The 15188-nt window shown below is 51.4% G+C and overlaps 1 protein-coding gene across 4 annotated transcripts; it reads right to left on the bottom strand.

The window, feature by feature from the left end:
- Window position 1: 1 nt before the first annotated feature.
- On the bottom strand, window positions 2-13699 carry tubgcp2 (tubulin gamma complex component 2). 4 transcript variants are annotated; one of them, XM_061755803.1, is made up of 18 exons: window positions 13491-13697; window positions 12044-12197; window positions 11835-11963; window positions 10861-11040; window positions 10605-10782; window positions 9116-9323; window positions 8481-8680; window positions 6744-6933; window positions 5137-5282; window positions 2780-2960; window positions 2193-2373; window positions 1944-2122; window positions 1747-1875; window positions 1445-1565; window positions 719-862; window positions 550-645; window positions 246-409; window positions 2-173 (listed from the first exon to the last, which is right to left on the bottom strand). In XM_061755803.1, exons 2-18 carry the CDS (start codon window positions 12191-12193, stop codon window positions 98-100), a joined length of 2652 nt encoding a protein of 883 aa, XP_061611787.1. In that variant the 5' UTR covers window positions 12194-12197; window positions 13491-13697; the 3' UTR covers window positions 2-97. The 4 variants fall into 4 exon arrangements, 3 of the variants coding, with proteins under 3 accessions (XP_061611787.1, XP_061611786.1, XP_061611785.1); XM_061755802.1 differs by having other exon boundaries at window positions 10617-10782; window positions 10861-11088; XM_061755801.1 differs by having other exon boundaries at window positions 10861-11088.
- Between the last annotated feature and the right edge of the window lie 1489 nt (window positions 13700-15188).

The following is a 15188-nucleotide window of genomic DNA, read 5'->3' on the forward strand; positions in this document are numbered from 1 at the left end:
CTGTCGTCCAAGTTTTTATTCTGCTCGGCAGTCGCGTTTCTGTTTGAAGGATGCGGCCGTTGCGTGTTCTCCTTGCGACACTGTGTCGATGACCTCCCTACGCGGCCGCTTTGTGACTTCTCTCTACCGCCATCTTCTCCAGACGCTCCGTGTAGAAGCCGTTGAAGTCCAACCTGCCAGGGGTTAAATGTTTACATGCGAGCGCCTGATAATGACGTGACGGGGAAGGTGTGGCGAAGGCCCACCTGTATATGATGCTGATCATGCTGTGCTCGCAGTTGTTGGTGCTGAATATGCTGAGTTTGTCCAGAAGGTCCAGGAGCAGAACACTGAAGTTGCCGTCAAAGCTAACAATGGACGCCTCGAAGCCCGCGTCGGACACCTGCGCAGCCGGGTCCGCCTGCTCCGGCTAAACGCACGTACAGAAACCACACACACACACACACACAAGAAAAAGAAAACCCCAAACACACACAAATACACACAGTGTATCAAGGGAGAGTTTTGCTACTGGCTTGTACACTGGTGCGGCGAGTTCCTTTCTTCAACCTTTGCCCCTTGGCGGCCGTTACAGTGACGGGCGTCGTCGCGGGCGGGCGGGTCGTCCGGCAAGAGGCGCTCCAGCTTGAAGGTCTGAGTGAAACGCTCAAGTAGACAACAAACACGACGGCTCAGACGGGAAGCGCAAAGACGGGCGGCGGTCCGTGGCGCGCCTCACCTGCATGCGTCCGGCGAACAGGACGCAGACGGACATGAGTTTGGAGAAGATGCGCAGCAGCTCGGGATTGGTCAGCATGCAGTCCTTCAGGCAGTTTTCCAGGAAGCTGGTGTGGTGGAACAGGACGTCGTCGATGTTGGACGCCTAAACTGACAATTTGGTTTTGTTTTTATAATGTGACCTTATGTAGCCGGCGCCATGGACGACTGGTTAGCACATCTGCCTCACAGGTCTGGGGATCGGGGTTCAAATCCCGGGCCCGCCTCTGTGGCGTTTGCATGTTCTCCCCGTGCCTCCGTGGCTTTTCTCCGGGTGCTCCGATTTCCTCCCACATCCCCAAAACATGCATGCTAGGTTGATTGAAGACTCTAAATTGCCCGTAGGCGTGAGCGTGAGTGAAAATGGTCGTTTGTGTCTCCGTGCCCTGCGATTGGCTGGCGACCGGTTCAGGGTGTACCCCGCCTCCCGCCCGAAGATGGCTGGGATAGGCTAGAGCAGCCCGCAACCCTAGTGAGGTAAAGCGGTAAAGAAAATGGATGGGTGGATGCACTTGTGTAGATAGTTCCCAAAAATCCCTTTGTAGTGATTTGGGAGAAGGGAATGAGCGAATGATTCCGGACACAGTCGATGCGTCGGGAATCATTCACTTGTTCCCTTGATAACACTTGACTCCAAAAGGTTGCAGTAACTTTCACACACGTGACTCGTCCCAGCTCTGCCGCTCACCGTTTTGAGGTTGTTCTCCATCAGGTGCCAGGTGGGCTCTATGACCTCAAACATCATGTAGTACTGGATGTTCTGGATGAAGTTCAACATGCGCTGACGCAGCGCAAACGCCGCCGCAAACCTGTGATGGGATGAGACAGAGCGCTCAGATGACAGGTGACAGGACGGACCGGTCAGGTCAGCCAGGGTGACCAGATGGTGACGGAGCGGTCGTGGTGACAGGACCGGAAAGCGGTCAGGTCAATTCGGGCGATAGGGAGGTTAGGTCACGTGACGGTGTGGAGGGGAAAGGTGCGACTCACCATTTGGCCGAGTGCGACCAGTGGTGTTTGGCGTGCTTGTTTGTGATCCACACGTTGCACAGCAGACGCTCAACGTGTTTGCAGTAGAACATGTGACGGAACAACATCTGGTACATGGTCAACGCCTTCCTGCGGCGTCACAAAAACACGCCCCGGTCAGCTGGTTGGCGCCCAGTCATCGCGGCGAAGTCGCCCACCTGTTGATGATGAGCGAGAGCGGCCATTTGACGACATAGTCGAAGGAGAAGGCCTCCAGGCCACTGAGCGCGGCGTCGGCCGGCGCGGCGTTGTTGACGGCGCTCTTCTTCTCCTGCTTGGTCTCTATGGCCATCACCCTGAGCAGCTGCGTGATGACGTCGTGCGGCATCAGGTCGATCTGGACACAAGCGCGGCGGCGCGCCGTAAGCGTCGACTTCCCGTCACGCCTGTGCCGCGCGGTCGCCCACCTTGAGGTCGTCCTTGAAGGGGTCGGTGTTGGCCGTGCTCATGCGCAGCGCCAGCTCCAGAAGCGCCTCCAGCCGCGGGGGGACGATGTCGTCCACCGGCTTGCGCAGCTCCTCGTCAGTCAGGTCCATGAAGTGCACGAAGAAGTCGCCTTTGTCCATCAGGAAGTAGTGCTTCATGGACCTGAAAGTGCACGGCAGGTGGACCAAGTCACTTTCCACTTTCCAAGCCGGCGAACCCCCATCCCCACCTCAATTGGAACGGGGGGTCAATTAGTCACAGATCTTTGCCATTTGCGGTCGACCCGGGCCCAGCAAATCACATCAATGTTCCCCATTCACAGCAATTGAAAAACGACAAATCGAAATTGTCGTCAATTTGTTCATCGAATATTTTGATTAATCGATCAATTGTTGCACCTCTAGAGTTAAGTCCTTCTTCGGTTTGAAATCATACAATTGGTGACTCCAGTTTGCCGAGTCTCCCGCCCCCCTAATTCCCCCCACGGTGGTAAATCAAGTTTGCCGAGCCTGCGCTCGACTGCACGCGCACAACCGCGTAAGAGACGTGCGTGCGTGCGTGCGTGTACCTGAGGCGCGCCACCAGCTCCTTCTCCTCCAGCAGAAAGTGCAGCAGCACCTTGCTGGCGTAGTTGAAGGCCTTCTCGATCTGCTCCACATAGGCTCGCTCCTTCAGCGTGTACAGGACTTCCTTGGCGTCGGGACACGTCACGTCACGGCCGCACTCGCGCACCACGTTCAGGTACTTGCCTGTCACGTGACACGTGCACCGGCGTCAGGCGGCGAACAGCGGAAGAGCGCGTGACGACGGGGGGGCGAAGAGCGAAGAGCGAGCAAAGCTTACATGAAGAAAGAGAACCAAACCTGACCGATATTTGTCAGGAAAAAGAGGTCTACTAGGATCTTTGATCAATAACAGGCATTTCCTTTTGAAATTGTTTTTATTTTGACTGATTTGAGGCGTCACGGTGGTGCCTCACAGTTTTGAGGACCCGGGTTCAATCCCCGGCCCCGCCTGCGTGGAGTTTGCACGTTCTCCCCGTGCCTGCGTGGCTTTTCTCCGGGCGCTCCGCTTTCCTCCCCGCATCCCCAAAACATGCGTGCCAGGTTCATTGAAGACTCCAAATTGCCCGTAGGTGTGAATGTGCGTGCGTGAACGGTTGTTTGTTTGTATGTGCCCTGCGATTGGCTGGCAACCTGTTCAGGGTGAACCCCGCCTTTCGCCCGAAGATAGCTGGGATAGCGACCCGCGTGAGGATGAATTATTGTAGTTGTTGTCCATCAAAGGGTCAGAACATTTTTGCCAGAATGTCTTTACCGTTAATGATTCGCACCATTTGGAGGATTTTGCTTCATTTGCTTTCCCCATGAAAACTCACAAATGCATCTTCGTATCAAAAGGATGCCGCTCACTGTATACATTTTTCTCACGAACCCCATCTGGGCGCATATACATGTCAAAGGGTTCCTGGGGGCCCGGTCTGGGGTCGGACCGGGTTGCAGCAAGTCTGTGGCGTTTCCCGGTCCGTGCGCCCCGTGCGCCCTGCCCGCCCCCCCCCTGGATTTTAAATGCCTCACACACGCTCATCCCCACATTTGAATGCACCACATACACCCCTCTCTGGGGGACGGTGGCTCGCGGGCGGCATTGGGTCCCCGCGGCGGGCGGTCGGCGGGGCGCCCCGGGTCCCGTCCGCCGGGCCGCTCTCGGACGGACCCCTGGGCCCGATACCGCCCGTGCGGCCAGGGCGATGACAGGACGCTTGTGTCGGTCTTCGCGCATGTAAAACGCTGTCAATTCAACCCCCGGGACTCTTTCGCCGGGCGTGGGGCCTCTCGCTTATGGCGACAAATAACTCATGAATATGCAAATTGCTCGTGTAGCCCCTCACTCGCACTCTCGTCCTTTCGACTTACGATTGACATAGTCAATCCCAGCCCGCTTGGGTTGGACAGCCGGGTTCACGACCCTCGTCCCGTCCTTCCCTCGCAGGGTGCAGCGCTGCAGCCCCCTGCGACACTCATATTTGATGTTTTACTTTTCTCACCCCGTTTGTCTTCCGACTTCGTTCCTCTCTCCCCTCTAGAAACTTTGTTCTGTTCGACCGATTCTCAATAAGCCTCAATTCTAATCCTAAGACAGCACAGCGGCAGCTTCAAAACTCCCCTGCGACGCATAAAAGAGATGCGGATCTTCCATTCTGCTTGACCGAACAGCCGAGCAGGACACGCACACACAAAAAAATGAATTCCTCTGCTTCTTTTACATACGTCACTCAAGCCGTCTTTACTGTTAATGCCACCCATCCATCCATTTTCCAGACCGCTCATCCTAATGCGGGTCGCTGGCTAGCCGGAGCCCATCCCGGCCGCCTCCGGGCGAGAGGCGGGTACGCCCTCAACCGGTCGGCAGCCAATCCCAGGCCACATAGAAACGCTCGCATTCACACCTACGAGCAATTTAGAAAAGCTACGCAGGCACAGAAGCAACACGGGCCAGGCCGGATTTGAACCCGCAACCTCAGAACTGTGAGGCAGATGTGCTAACCATGTGAAAATGATCAATATACTGTTCTCCAGCTCCACTTGTTGCTGAAAGTGAAGAGCAGAAGATTTTGCCGTCAAAGCAAAATCTTGCTCATGAGCGTCTGTAGCACAAACGTAACACGGCGATCCTCCATTGACGTAAACGTCGGCGGTGTCCGTTTGCGAGACGAGATGTGTACTGAATTGAAAATGAGTCAGAGCTCCCGCTCGTGGACAAACATCTTAAGGACAACATTCTGTGGGACACCTGACAGCATTTACTGTTTCATGAGAAATTCAGAATATATGTTTCATCGGCAAAACTGGATGATTGAAATGATTTGGGCTAAAGGGCTAAAACGATAATTGGGTCGGGCACGGGCGAAGAGCGTCATCCCACCTGTGCTGAGGATCTTGTCGGCCATCTTCTGCAGGAAGGACGGGATGCGGTGCTGAACGACGGTGTACCTCTGGTCCCAGTACTTGTCGTTGTAGTCCTCCTGGATGTTCTCCTTCTGCAGCTCGTGCTCCTCCACCATGAACTCACTGCGCACACGCGATATTGCAAGATGACCCGAAAAGGCACTCTGACCTTTCATATGTCCGACTGTTGCCAGTCGACACCGAGGAGTTTTTGATTTGAGCCCCAAGGCCGATGAAGCAAAGCTTTCGTGGGTCCCGTGAGGAAAATCCAAGTTATTATTGCAAAAGCGTCCTGCGGCGCCATCTGCTGACACGGCGGTCATCCAGCTTTTCTTCCACCAGCTCTCGCCAACGCACTCGCGCGCGTACGTCCGACCGAGATATGGGAATTCCCTCGTGACTCCGACCTCCTCTTCTCCGTTTGCATTTGACTCAAAGAGCCTTAACCGCCGTCTCCTAACTTCCTCTCCCTCGTCCCGTTGATCTAGTTCAGTGCTTCTCAAACTTTAGACACCAGGTAGGACCTCCAAAAAACAAGCGCCGCTATCGAGAGCAACATTAAAACACACCGTCGTCGTAGACCTAAATAGTGATCAAAAACCAGACCCAGGTTTTACAAGTTAGGATTCAGTTCAAATGTATCGGACATACGAGGTCCCAGGCTGGTCAGAATGCAAAAAAAAAAAACATTGGAAGTTTTGTACAAACAAGTCATTAAAGTGATGGATTTAAAAAAGCAAGGCACTATCATCACTGTGCAATTTAAAAAAAATACAGTCTTTTAAACTGGGACCGTCTTCCCATATTTGCAGATTTCAATTTGATTTCTAAAGTACTGCATGATTTGGCCCCAGCTCCTCTGGCTGAGTTCATCAGCCAGAGAAACGGCTCTGAGCGGGTCACTCGAGGCTCCGTCAGAGGCGAGCGTCTCATTCCTCTGCGCAGTAAGTCGGCCCGGTCAGTGAGGAGCGCTGGCGAGTGGAACTAAGGAGGTTCAACTGCTTCCAACATACAAGACAAGGCCTTCACCAAATAACGCAAAATGTGGCTAGTTAACACCTATAGCTGCCGACACTAAAAGACAAGTATATGTTATGTTGTCTTTTTGTTATGGGTTTATTCTCTCTTAATAGTATTGTTTGATGATGTATCCTGTATGATATTGTCTTGTAGATGTATTTATTTGACTGCTTGGCCAGGGGACTACAGATGAAAACCAGCCTTCTGGCTAATTCGGGCTTTTTTAACCATGTGTACTTCATGTGTTTTATGAAATTGCATTGTCCCCTTTCAAAAATAAACTGAACTGAACGAGGTCACAAATTGTACGCAAATAGTTGAAAAACAAACCTCTCTTCAAAATGAAATGCAGCTGTATTGTGATTTATTGGTGTCCCACACGAGGCAGAAGGTCCAGGAGCAGCGCACAATCACGGATGGAGGTAGCCATGTAAGTGACAGACTCGCCTCATAAAACTGGCCTCCTCTCAACACAATCCTTGCGGGCTTATTGATTAAGGCCGCGAATGTCTTCATCACGCGTCGATGTTAACGTCGCGGGCGGGCTCCTCGGCCCTCGCTCACCTGTACGGGTCTCGGATGACGCCCCTGTAGATCCACTTCTCCAGGGTCTCAAAGTAGGGCACGCTGGCAGCCTTTGTGAGGTACAGGCACACTTCCTGCGCCTGGGCGTCGCCCGTGAAGTTGAAGGTGCGGTCGTGAAGCAGGCTGAGCGTGGCTCCGCCCATGCACTCTCCTTTGTCCACCGACGACGCTGTCGCAAGAGGAAGTCAGAAAGTACACGTGATGTCACGCGGCCGTCCGGGTGGCAAAAGCCCAAGCGTCCTCCGATAGTCCACAAAATTCTAATCGCTACAAAGTGACGAGGGGGTATTTAACCGGTTAACCGGTTCAGCCCTCACAACTGGACTTCGCACCGATCTTATCGGCCTGATCGGTATCGGACGACGATTAGCATATCGGGCTTATCGGCCGATCGGCTTGAATGTCATAATTCGCCGATCGGCTCCGCAAAAGACATTTACTCCGCATCGCCATCGTGAACGGTGTATTTGAATCCAAAAGCTAGTTTCTTTTTAGCCTTGTCCCGGCCCGTGTCTTTTGATGTAATAGGGTAAATATCTGACCGCCAATAAAGTTATTTAAAACAAAAAAAAAAGTCGGCAGTGTGGGACAGACAAGACGTAATGCACAAATGTGGTCTTTCCTGATTGCACTACAATCTTGTATTCCGATACCACCTCGTCCGGGTTTTTTACGATCACCGGGCTTTATCTCGTCAACTCAAACGCGACCGGATACACTCGTTACCACGGCCGCAACAACAACAACAACAACAATCGATCACGTCGTGTGTATTCTACGAAGTAAATGGGTGGTCACCGGTGCTCGGGAGAGGTCTTTAAGTCAACGATCGCTTGAGGTACGTTCACGTACTTTGAGTACGATACAACTAAATGTTATGTAGCCTAGCAAGCTAGTGCTAGCGCTAACGGTTGTGCCGGCATTCTGTCGAATTATGCTCTAAAGTTCCGCTGTGCTTGAAGTAATGCAACTACAATAAAGTCATTGAATTACAGTAAGTTAGCAGCCGACATTTCTGTCCTGTTGTAATGCTGACGGATTCGAATTCACGAGCTGACGAGAGGAGTGACTTCCAACCTCTATGGAGGCGACGAACATATTTTACAATTGAAAAATCTCCCGGCACACCAACAAACAAAAAATGGATACATGAATTACTGTATGCGCATTTCTTTGTTCTGTCTGTCACTGTGCCTCACTGGCGTAAATCGAGGAACAAAGATATTTATTGTAAAGATATTTTTGGGAGCAATGAAGTACATGAACAAGTCATTTAAATAGACACATTGCTCCATCCTGTCATCGGATCGGCGATCGGTTATGGTTTTTGTAAAATCCTGCTGGTGTAAAGCCTACTAACGACTATATAGTCCACGGTCTAAAAATGCCGGCATAGTGATTGGGGAGCGTTCGGTTAATCGGTTCAACCCTAACAACTATTTCGTCCACCATATAAAAATCTCTTTGTAGTGATTATGGAGTAGGGAACGTGTGAATATTTCCAAAAACAGCTACTCCATTCAGGCGTTCCCTTTTTTGAATACAGTGGCCCTAGATAACTAGTTCCACTCCAACTAGCTAGGTCCACGACGTGAAAATCCCGATACAGTGACTGAGGGAGTATTCGATTGTAATCATTGGAGCCCGCCAGCGTACGATCTCGTGATAAGCGGTTTGGGAAGAGAAAGACCGAGCCGAGCGAGAGAGCGGCGGTACCGATAGCGGCCAGGATGTCCATGGTCCTCATGGTGGGCTGCAGGTAGAACCAGAGCTTCTGCAGGGACAGCAGGCCCCGCCGGTGCACGTGCTCCAGCTGAGCGACCAGGATCAGGTACTCCTTGAGTAGAGTCCGCATGGCCGCCGTCAGGGCGTGGTTGACCTGGCCGTACTCGAACGACGACTTCTCCTCCACGAAGCTGTGGCCAAAAAAAGCCACCGAGTCAGTTGATTCGAATCCGTTTGGTTTCCATGCCAAAAGGAGAGTCGAATGGCTTTTTTGGGTGTAAAAGTGCAAGTTCGCGCATGTGCCATGTCAGGTATGCTAGCTAATACTTTTGTCGAGCCTCGTGCGTGTGCTTTTGTTGCCGTGGAATCATTTCGCGACGTAGTACAGCGGTGCGTGTAACGTGTTGGTTGCACAGCCTTGATGCTCTATGACCCTTTTTCCTCGTCGCTATCTATGCACAATGTCGATTATTTGTGGATTTTTGCGATTGGCGCCAGGATGTGGTCCCTTTCCCCTGCCAAGAGCAGAGGTTCCCTGGATTAGCAATAATAATAATCATCATCATCATCATCATCATAATAAAGTTAGTGATTAGCAGTACAAATTCCACAGTGACTTGACTGACCGCGTGACGGTGGAGTAGTCGGACGCCACAGGGAGGATCCGCTGCACCAGCTCCTTGACGGACGTGTCCAGCGTGGCGTCCACGATGAAGGAGCGGTTCTGGCGGCCCAGGACCGGCTGAGCCGCCACGTCGCGCCCGTCCACGCCCACCAGGACGAAGAGCAGGTCCTCCAGAACCAGCTGCTCCTGGGCCGCCAGCGCCAGCGTGCCTGCAACCGCACGCCGCCTTAAGTAAGTCAATGTTAGAAACCTATTTCGGGAAATGTTTGATTCTCCATTCATGAGACAACACGACTGAGATGACACTTGACTCAAATGTCAAGTAAGCGGCATGCAGCTTGAATTCATGATTGTTGTAGTTCTGAGTGATACTTTGGCCGTTCATTTTAGACTTTGGTCTAGCTGACGCTTGTGCTGACGCTGTTTTTTTAATTATCAAAAGTCACTGACTAGTTAGTCAATATTGGAGTCGTTTTTTCACTCCTACTGAAGTCGTTATTTGTGGGACTACTTTTGACTTTCACTTGAGTTCTATTATTCGAAAGCAGTGATTGTCAACTGCTGGGTCGAAAGCCAAAATCCTACCGGGCGGCTGGTAAAAACGGACCGTGGGTCCCGGAATGTTTCGAGGCTGGGAATGGCGTGCAACCAACTAGTTTGCGCAGTGGCGTATGAATACGAGGTCAGGAGGCACAACGTTCTTGCTGTTTTTTTCCCACTGGATTCTTTTATACTCATCAAATGTTTTCATATAAAGAGCTCCTGTCATTAAGACTTCACCACTATGTTAGTGTAGATCGGCCGACTTGCATACAAATTCCGTATGCAAGCAAAAAATGGAGGACCCCTTGTCCGGTGAAGTATCCCGGGTCAGACTTGACCTTTTTTGGGGAAAATGACTTTGATGAAAAGAAGCGATCAGCCCCGAGGCGCATGACATTTTGTGGCCGTATTTTGTGCAATGGTGACAACTAATTGTACGCCATTCCTTTTTTGTACATGAAGTTGCCATGTTCATCCTCAGCTTCTTAAAACGTGCATGTATCAAAATGATATTTGGGTTTTCAAAGGTGATTTTTAAGCCATTGATGTTCGTTATTCTTAATTGACCGCCGGCCTTCCCAGTAAACATGGATATTTGACTTCTAAAGCCGTCAATGGCAGTTAACTTGTAGGAAAGTGTGTCGCCACTTGGCCACAATTGGAAAATGCGGGTCAGCCGAGGGCGACAACGGTTGAGCCCTGTTCTCAAGTACCCGTTCTCGGTTTTGGGGGGCTTTTTGTACCACGCAATTAATGACAAAGTGCATCGGCGACTGTCTTGCTTTTTCTTTTTTCACTTCACTCAAGCGGCGTTGTACGACAGCTCGCAACTTGAGAAACTGGGAAGTTGGGGCACTTGTGAATGGAGGTAGCGCTGGATGGAAGAGTGCAAAGGTCAGAGCGTCGAGGGCTCAGGAAGTGAATGCGGTGAACACGCACGCACTCACCCACGGCCACGGCCACGGCCACGCCCACGGCGGGATCGGCAGCCGGTGTGGGGCCGACGACGAAGTCCCCCAGGAGGGCGGGCCGCTCGTACACCCAGCCCGGAAAGACGGGATTGAGCTGAGCCGGGTTCTTTTTGTTGTGCTTGTCCCGCAGCATCTTCCGCGTCACCTCGGCCGACTGCGGACCGATCAGAGCGCAACACGTCACGGAACGGACGAGCGCTCGGAGGGAGCGGCGTGAGCGGCGCTCGCTCACCAGAGGAGCGTTGGCCGCCGCCGCCGCGTTCCCGATCTTCTTGCGCAGCTCGTCCAGCTCCCGCATGGACATCTTGGAGCCGCTCTGCGCCGCGCCCACGAAGCTCGGCGCCGCCGCGGACGCCGTCGTCGCGCCGGCCTCCGAACGATCTTTGGCGTTCTGCTGCAGACGCTGCAGAGTCTGCACACGGCGGTGAGCGGTCAGGGACGGCCAGGCCAAAACGCCGACCTACATTTACAAACTCAATTCTGTGATTGGAAACGTTCGCTTATTCCCAACATTTCAGCGCTTCAACTTTTTACACCTCAAAAAATAAGTTGCTCTTCAAGTACAGTAACGTAGTAAACCTAAGTGTTCATCAAAAAACCTATGCAGAGGGTCCAAATTCAAAACCTATCTGCAGGATTTTGTGATTGGCGGAGTTCAGCTTGAGGAAAGAAAAACAAAAAAAAGTCATCTTTCACATTGGTTTTGCCTTTCAGCCATCGGTAAACTACTGTAACATTATAAGCAATCACAGTGCCTGAATATGGCGAGACAAAATGATTATAATTCTGTTATTATATAATAATTATGATTATAATTGCATTAAAGATTTCTTTAAACCCTAAAAATCTTGAATAAGCGGGCATATACCACCACTAAGCATTTTGGGGGTTGGTGCCCCCCAAAAAAGATCACATTAAAAAAAAAAAAAAAATATGTGGGGGTCTTCAATGATCAGTCAAAATACGTACTTGAATTAATAATCAATATCTTTGCTGAGTAGGATTCATTTGATTGAAAATGTCGTCTTTGTCACGTTATTAGCTTGATTGAGAATTTTCTCCCAACGATGTACGTGGCGCAGTTGCGTTTTCGCACAGTATTGATGCTTCGTGGCGATTGTGGCGGCATTAGAGTAACGAACGCAACGGCCGTCACTGCTACACGCGTGTCATTAGCGTCACGAAGATCTTCTGGCCGAGTCTTACTTGCGGGTCCTCGCACAGGCGGGACAGCAGGTAGACAAGCGGGTCCAGGTGGCGGACATTTTTCGATTTCAGCTCCTCGTACTTCCTCAGGAAGTCTTCTGGCGTCTTGGAGAACTCGGCGAGCTTCACCTTTTGGGGTTTCAAAGACTTGAAAGTAGCTCGCGCGCCTCTTGCTTATTATGTTTGTTGAATGAAGCGCCGGTCGGTACCTTGGAGCTGTGGGCGGAGACGGTGGTGGTGACGTAGGGCGTGCGGTGCTTCTGCAGAACGTCGATATAACCTTCTGCGCCGTCGCCGCCTCGCACGTCCAACACGCTCAGCAGCTCGTTGACGTCGTGATGGATCCGAAACTCGCTCATGGTGCTGCAAGTGGCAAAAAGAAAAAAAAAAAAAAAAAAAAGGATGGATAAAGAAAAGGACACCAAGATGGCCGGATTCATAAAGTATGTAAAACTGACAAAGAGCAGAATTGAGGGATTGGAAGAAAGGGGTTAAAGATGGCACCTTGGAGTTGGCAGCCTGCTACAAGCCCCCTGCTAATTTGCAACTTTCCGCCTTTTTGTCATTGGAAGCTTTTTGGACGGCGTGCGGACTGTTTTCAGCGTTGAGCAGAAAACGTTGACGCTGCGAGGAGCGTCGTCAGCAATGCGTTCATGCATCTTCTCCTCACACGGGTTGCGGGCGCGCTGGACCCTATCCTCGCTATCTTCAGGCGAGAGGCGGGGTACTGGTCGCCAGCCAATCACAGGGCTCATATAAACAAACCACCGTTCGCACTCACATTCACACCTCACATCGGGCAATTTCGATGAGTTTTCAATGAACCTACCATGCATGTTTTTGGGATGTGGGAGGAAACCCACGCAGGCACAGGGAGAACATGCAAACTCCACACAGGCGGGGCCGGGATTTGAACCCCGATCCTCCAAACTGTGAGGCAGATGTGCTAACCAGTCGCGCGCCGTGCTGCTCAAAGGCAATGCATGTATATTGAAAATAAATCTGAACTTGTTCATTTGTCAACCAATGTTCATGGTTTGCATTTATGTCAATTTCAAAGCATGTGCTATTAGTGCTAAACATTTGCCCAAAAATATACTCTTTTCAAGCATTATAGAAATAACCCAAACTAAAGGAACAGAATTAGTTGTGAAAATATGAGTGGCACATGACAAAGTTGAAAGGCAACAGCAAAATCAGTTTTCATTGAATTAAATTCTGTTTTTGTGTGAAATTCATGTTTTGTTGGTTTATTTTTTTGAACACTGTGATTGTGTGCACAAATATATATTCACAGATTACCAGGACCTGGATGACTGAGAATCGACATAGACAATAAAGTATATACACATGCCTGTTTTGAAGTCAAAATAAAGCATATTTTACTTTGCTAATTAGCTAGGTTTCCGTGAAATTTGTCCAACAAGGTTAAGAAGCACTGCGATAAGCGTTTCAGACCGTCATATGATAACAACTCTTTTGCATTGCCGATGACTATTGTCCCTCTGAAAGGCTGTCTACTCGGAACAAGTCGCCAGTGTTAAATGGAGGCAAAGTCGTTTAACAAGTGAGCCTCAACACGACCTGGACGAGGTTAGCGGCGAGCCATCACTGCCGATGACGATGCTAACGTGTTAGCCGCCATTGCAAACGTACCGCAAAAATCTTCCGTCGTCGCGACGCCCCACCAGACAAAAGTTGACGAGTGGAGACGCTGCGAGGAGGAGCGAGCTCTCACATCTGCAAGCTGCTGGACACGTTCAGAAGATGATGATGATGACAGAGAGACATTTTGGGTTTACTAATGTGGCGCCGTCGTCCCCTTCTGCTTCGGCGCTTCTTCACGCGTAATACGGCGCGACACTACCGACACTGCCCCCCAGTGGAGACCAAACTCGCTGCAATCAAGGACAAGAAAATGGAGAGGAAGGATAGCTGGATAGATGCTATGTATTTGGTATTTACACATGCACACTCATTCATAATAGAAAAAAACAACTCAAGTTGGTACGGAGCTGTGGTCGTGCCTGTCGTGGCGGCAATCCCCCAACCCGTTGGTGGACACCAACGGTGAGGGATGCCGTCAAACTGAAGAAGGAGTCCTATCGGCCTTCTTGGACTGTGGGACTCCTGAGGGGGCGGCACGGTGGACGACTGGTTAGAGCGTCAGCCTCACAGTTCTGAGGAGCGGAGTTCAATCCCCGGCTCCGCCTGTGTGGAGTTTGCATGTTCTCCCCGTGCCTGCGTGGGTTTCCGGTTTCCTCCCACATCCCAAAAACATGCATGCATTGGAGACTTTAAATTGCCCGTAGGTGTGCATGTCAGTGCGAACGGTTGTTTGTTTGTATGTGCCCTGCGATCGGCTGGCAACCGGTTCGGGGTGTACCCCGCCTCCTGCCCGACGATAGCTGGGATAGGTTCCGGCACGCCCGCGACCCGAGTGAGGAGAAGCGGCTCAGAAAATGGATGGATGGATGGATGGACTCCTGAGGCAGCTGATGGGTACCGGCTGGCCAAGCGGAATGCAGCTTTGGTGGTCGCCGAAGCAAAAACTCGGGTATGGGAGGAGTTCGGTGAGGCCGAGGAGAAAGACTTCCGGTCCACCAGCAGTGCACCGTCAACACTGTGTATAGTGGGGACGGGGCGCCGCTGACCTCGACTCGGAACGTTGTGAGCCGGTGGGGAGAATACTTCGAAGACCGATCTACGCTCCTCCCCTCACCTACGGTCACGAGCCAAACAACGAGATCCCGGGTACAAGCGGACAAAATGAGGGTGTCCGGGCTCTGCCTTAGAGATAGGGTGAGAAGCTCGGTCATCCGGGAGAAGCTCAGAGTAGAGCCGCTGCTCCTCCGCATCGAAAGGAGCCAGATGAGGTGGCTCGGGCAGCTGGTTAGGACGCCTCCCGGAGGCCTTCCCGGTGAGGTTTTCCGGGCACGTTCCACCGGAAGGTGACCCCGGGGACGACCCGGGACACGCCGGAGAGACCACGTCTCTCGGCCGGCCCGGGAACGCCTGGGATCCCCCCGGAAGAGCTGGATGAAGTGGCTGGGGAGAGGGAAGTCTGGGCGTCCCTGCTAAAGCTACTGCCCCCGCGACCCGACCTCGAATAAGCGGTAGAAAATGGATGGATGGATGGAACTCAAGTAAAAACAAATGCAAAGGTCAGCAGCATTGGAACGGAATAAAAAGAAAGTTCAATCTAACCTGCGCAAGAAGGATAACAGGAGATTAAGATGCTGCATGTTGGTCAACTATTATTCCCAATGCTAAATAATGATACTGTGCAATGGTGAACTATAATGCACCCAATATGTCCAGTGGATTCAAATTTTCCAAATCGAAGGATAATAA

This window comes from Phyllopteryx taeniolatus, chromosome 19, assembly GCF_024500385.1.
Source record: "Phyllopteryx taeniolatus isolate TA_2022b chromosome 19, UOR_Ptae_1.2, whole genome shotgun sequence".
Taxonomy (NCBI): domain Eukaryota; kingdom Metazoa; phylum Chordata; class Actinopteri; order Syngnathiformes; family Syngnathidae; genus Phyllopteryx; species Phyllopteryx taeniolatus.

Bases quoted from the DNA above. Each gene is read 5' to 3' on its own strand.
- tubgcp2 (XM_061755801.1), bottom strand. From the start codon at position 12,193: ATGAGCGAGTTTCGGATCCATCACGACGTCAACGAGCTGCTGAGCGTG. The intron at 2,374-2,779 runs GTACACGCACGC...GTGCACTTTCAG, and splicing joins GAGCTGGTGGCGCGCCTCAG to GTCCATGAAGCACTACTTCC. The intron at 863-1,444 runs GTGAGCGGCAGA...TTGTCAGTTTAG, and splicing joins TGGAGAACAACCTCAAAACG to GCGTCCAACATCGACGACGT.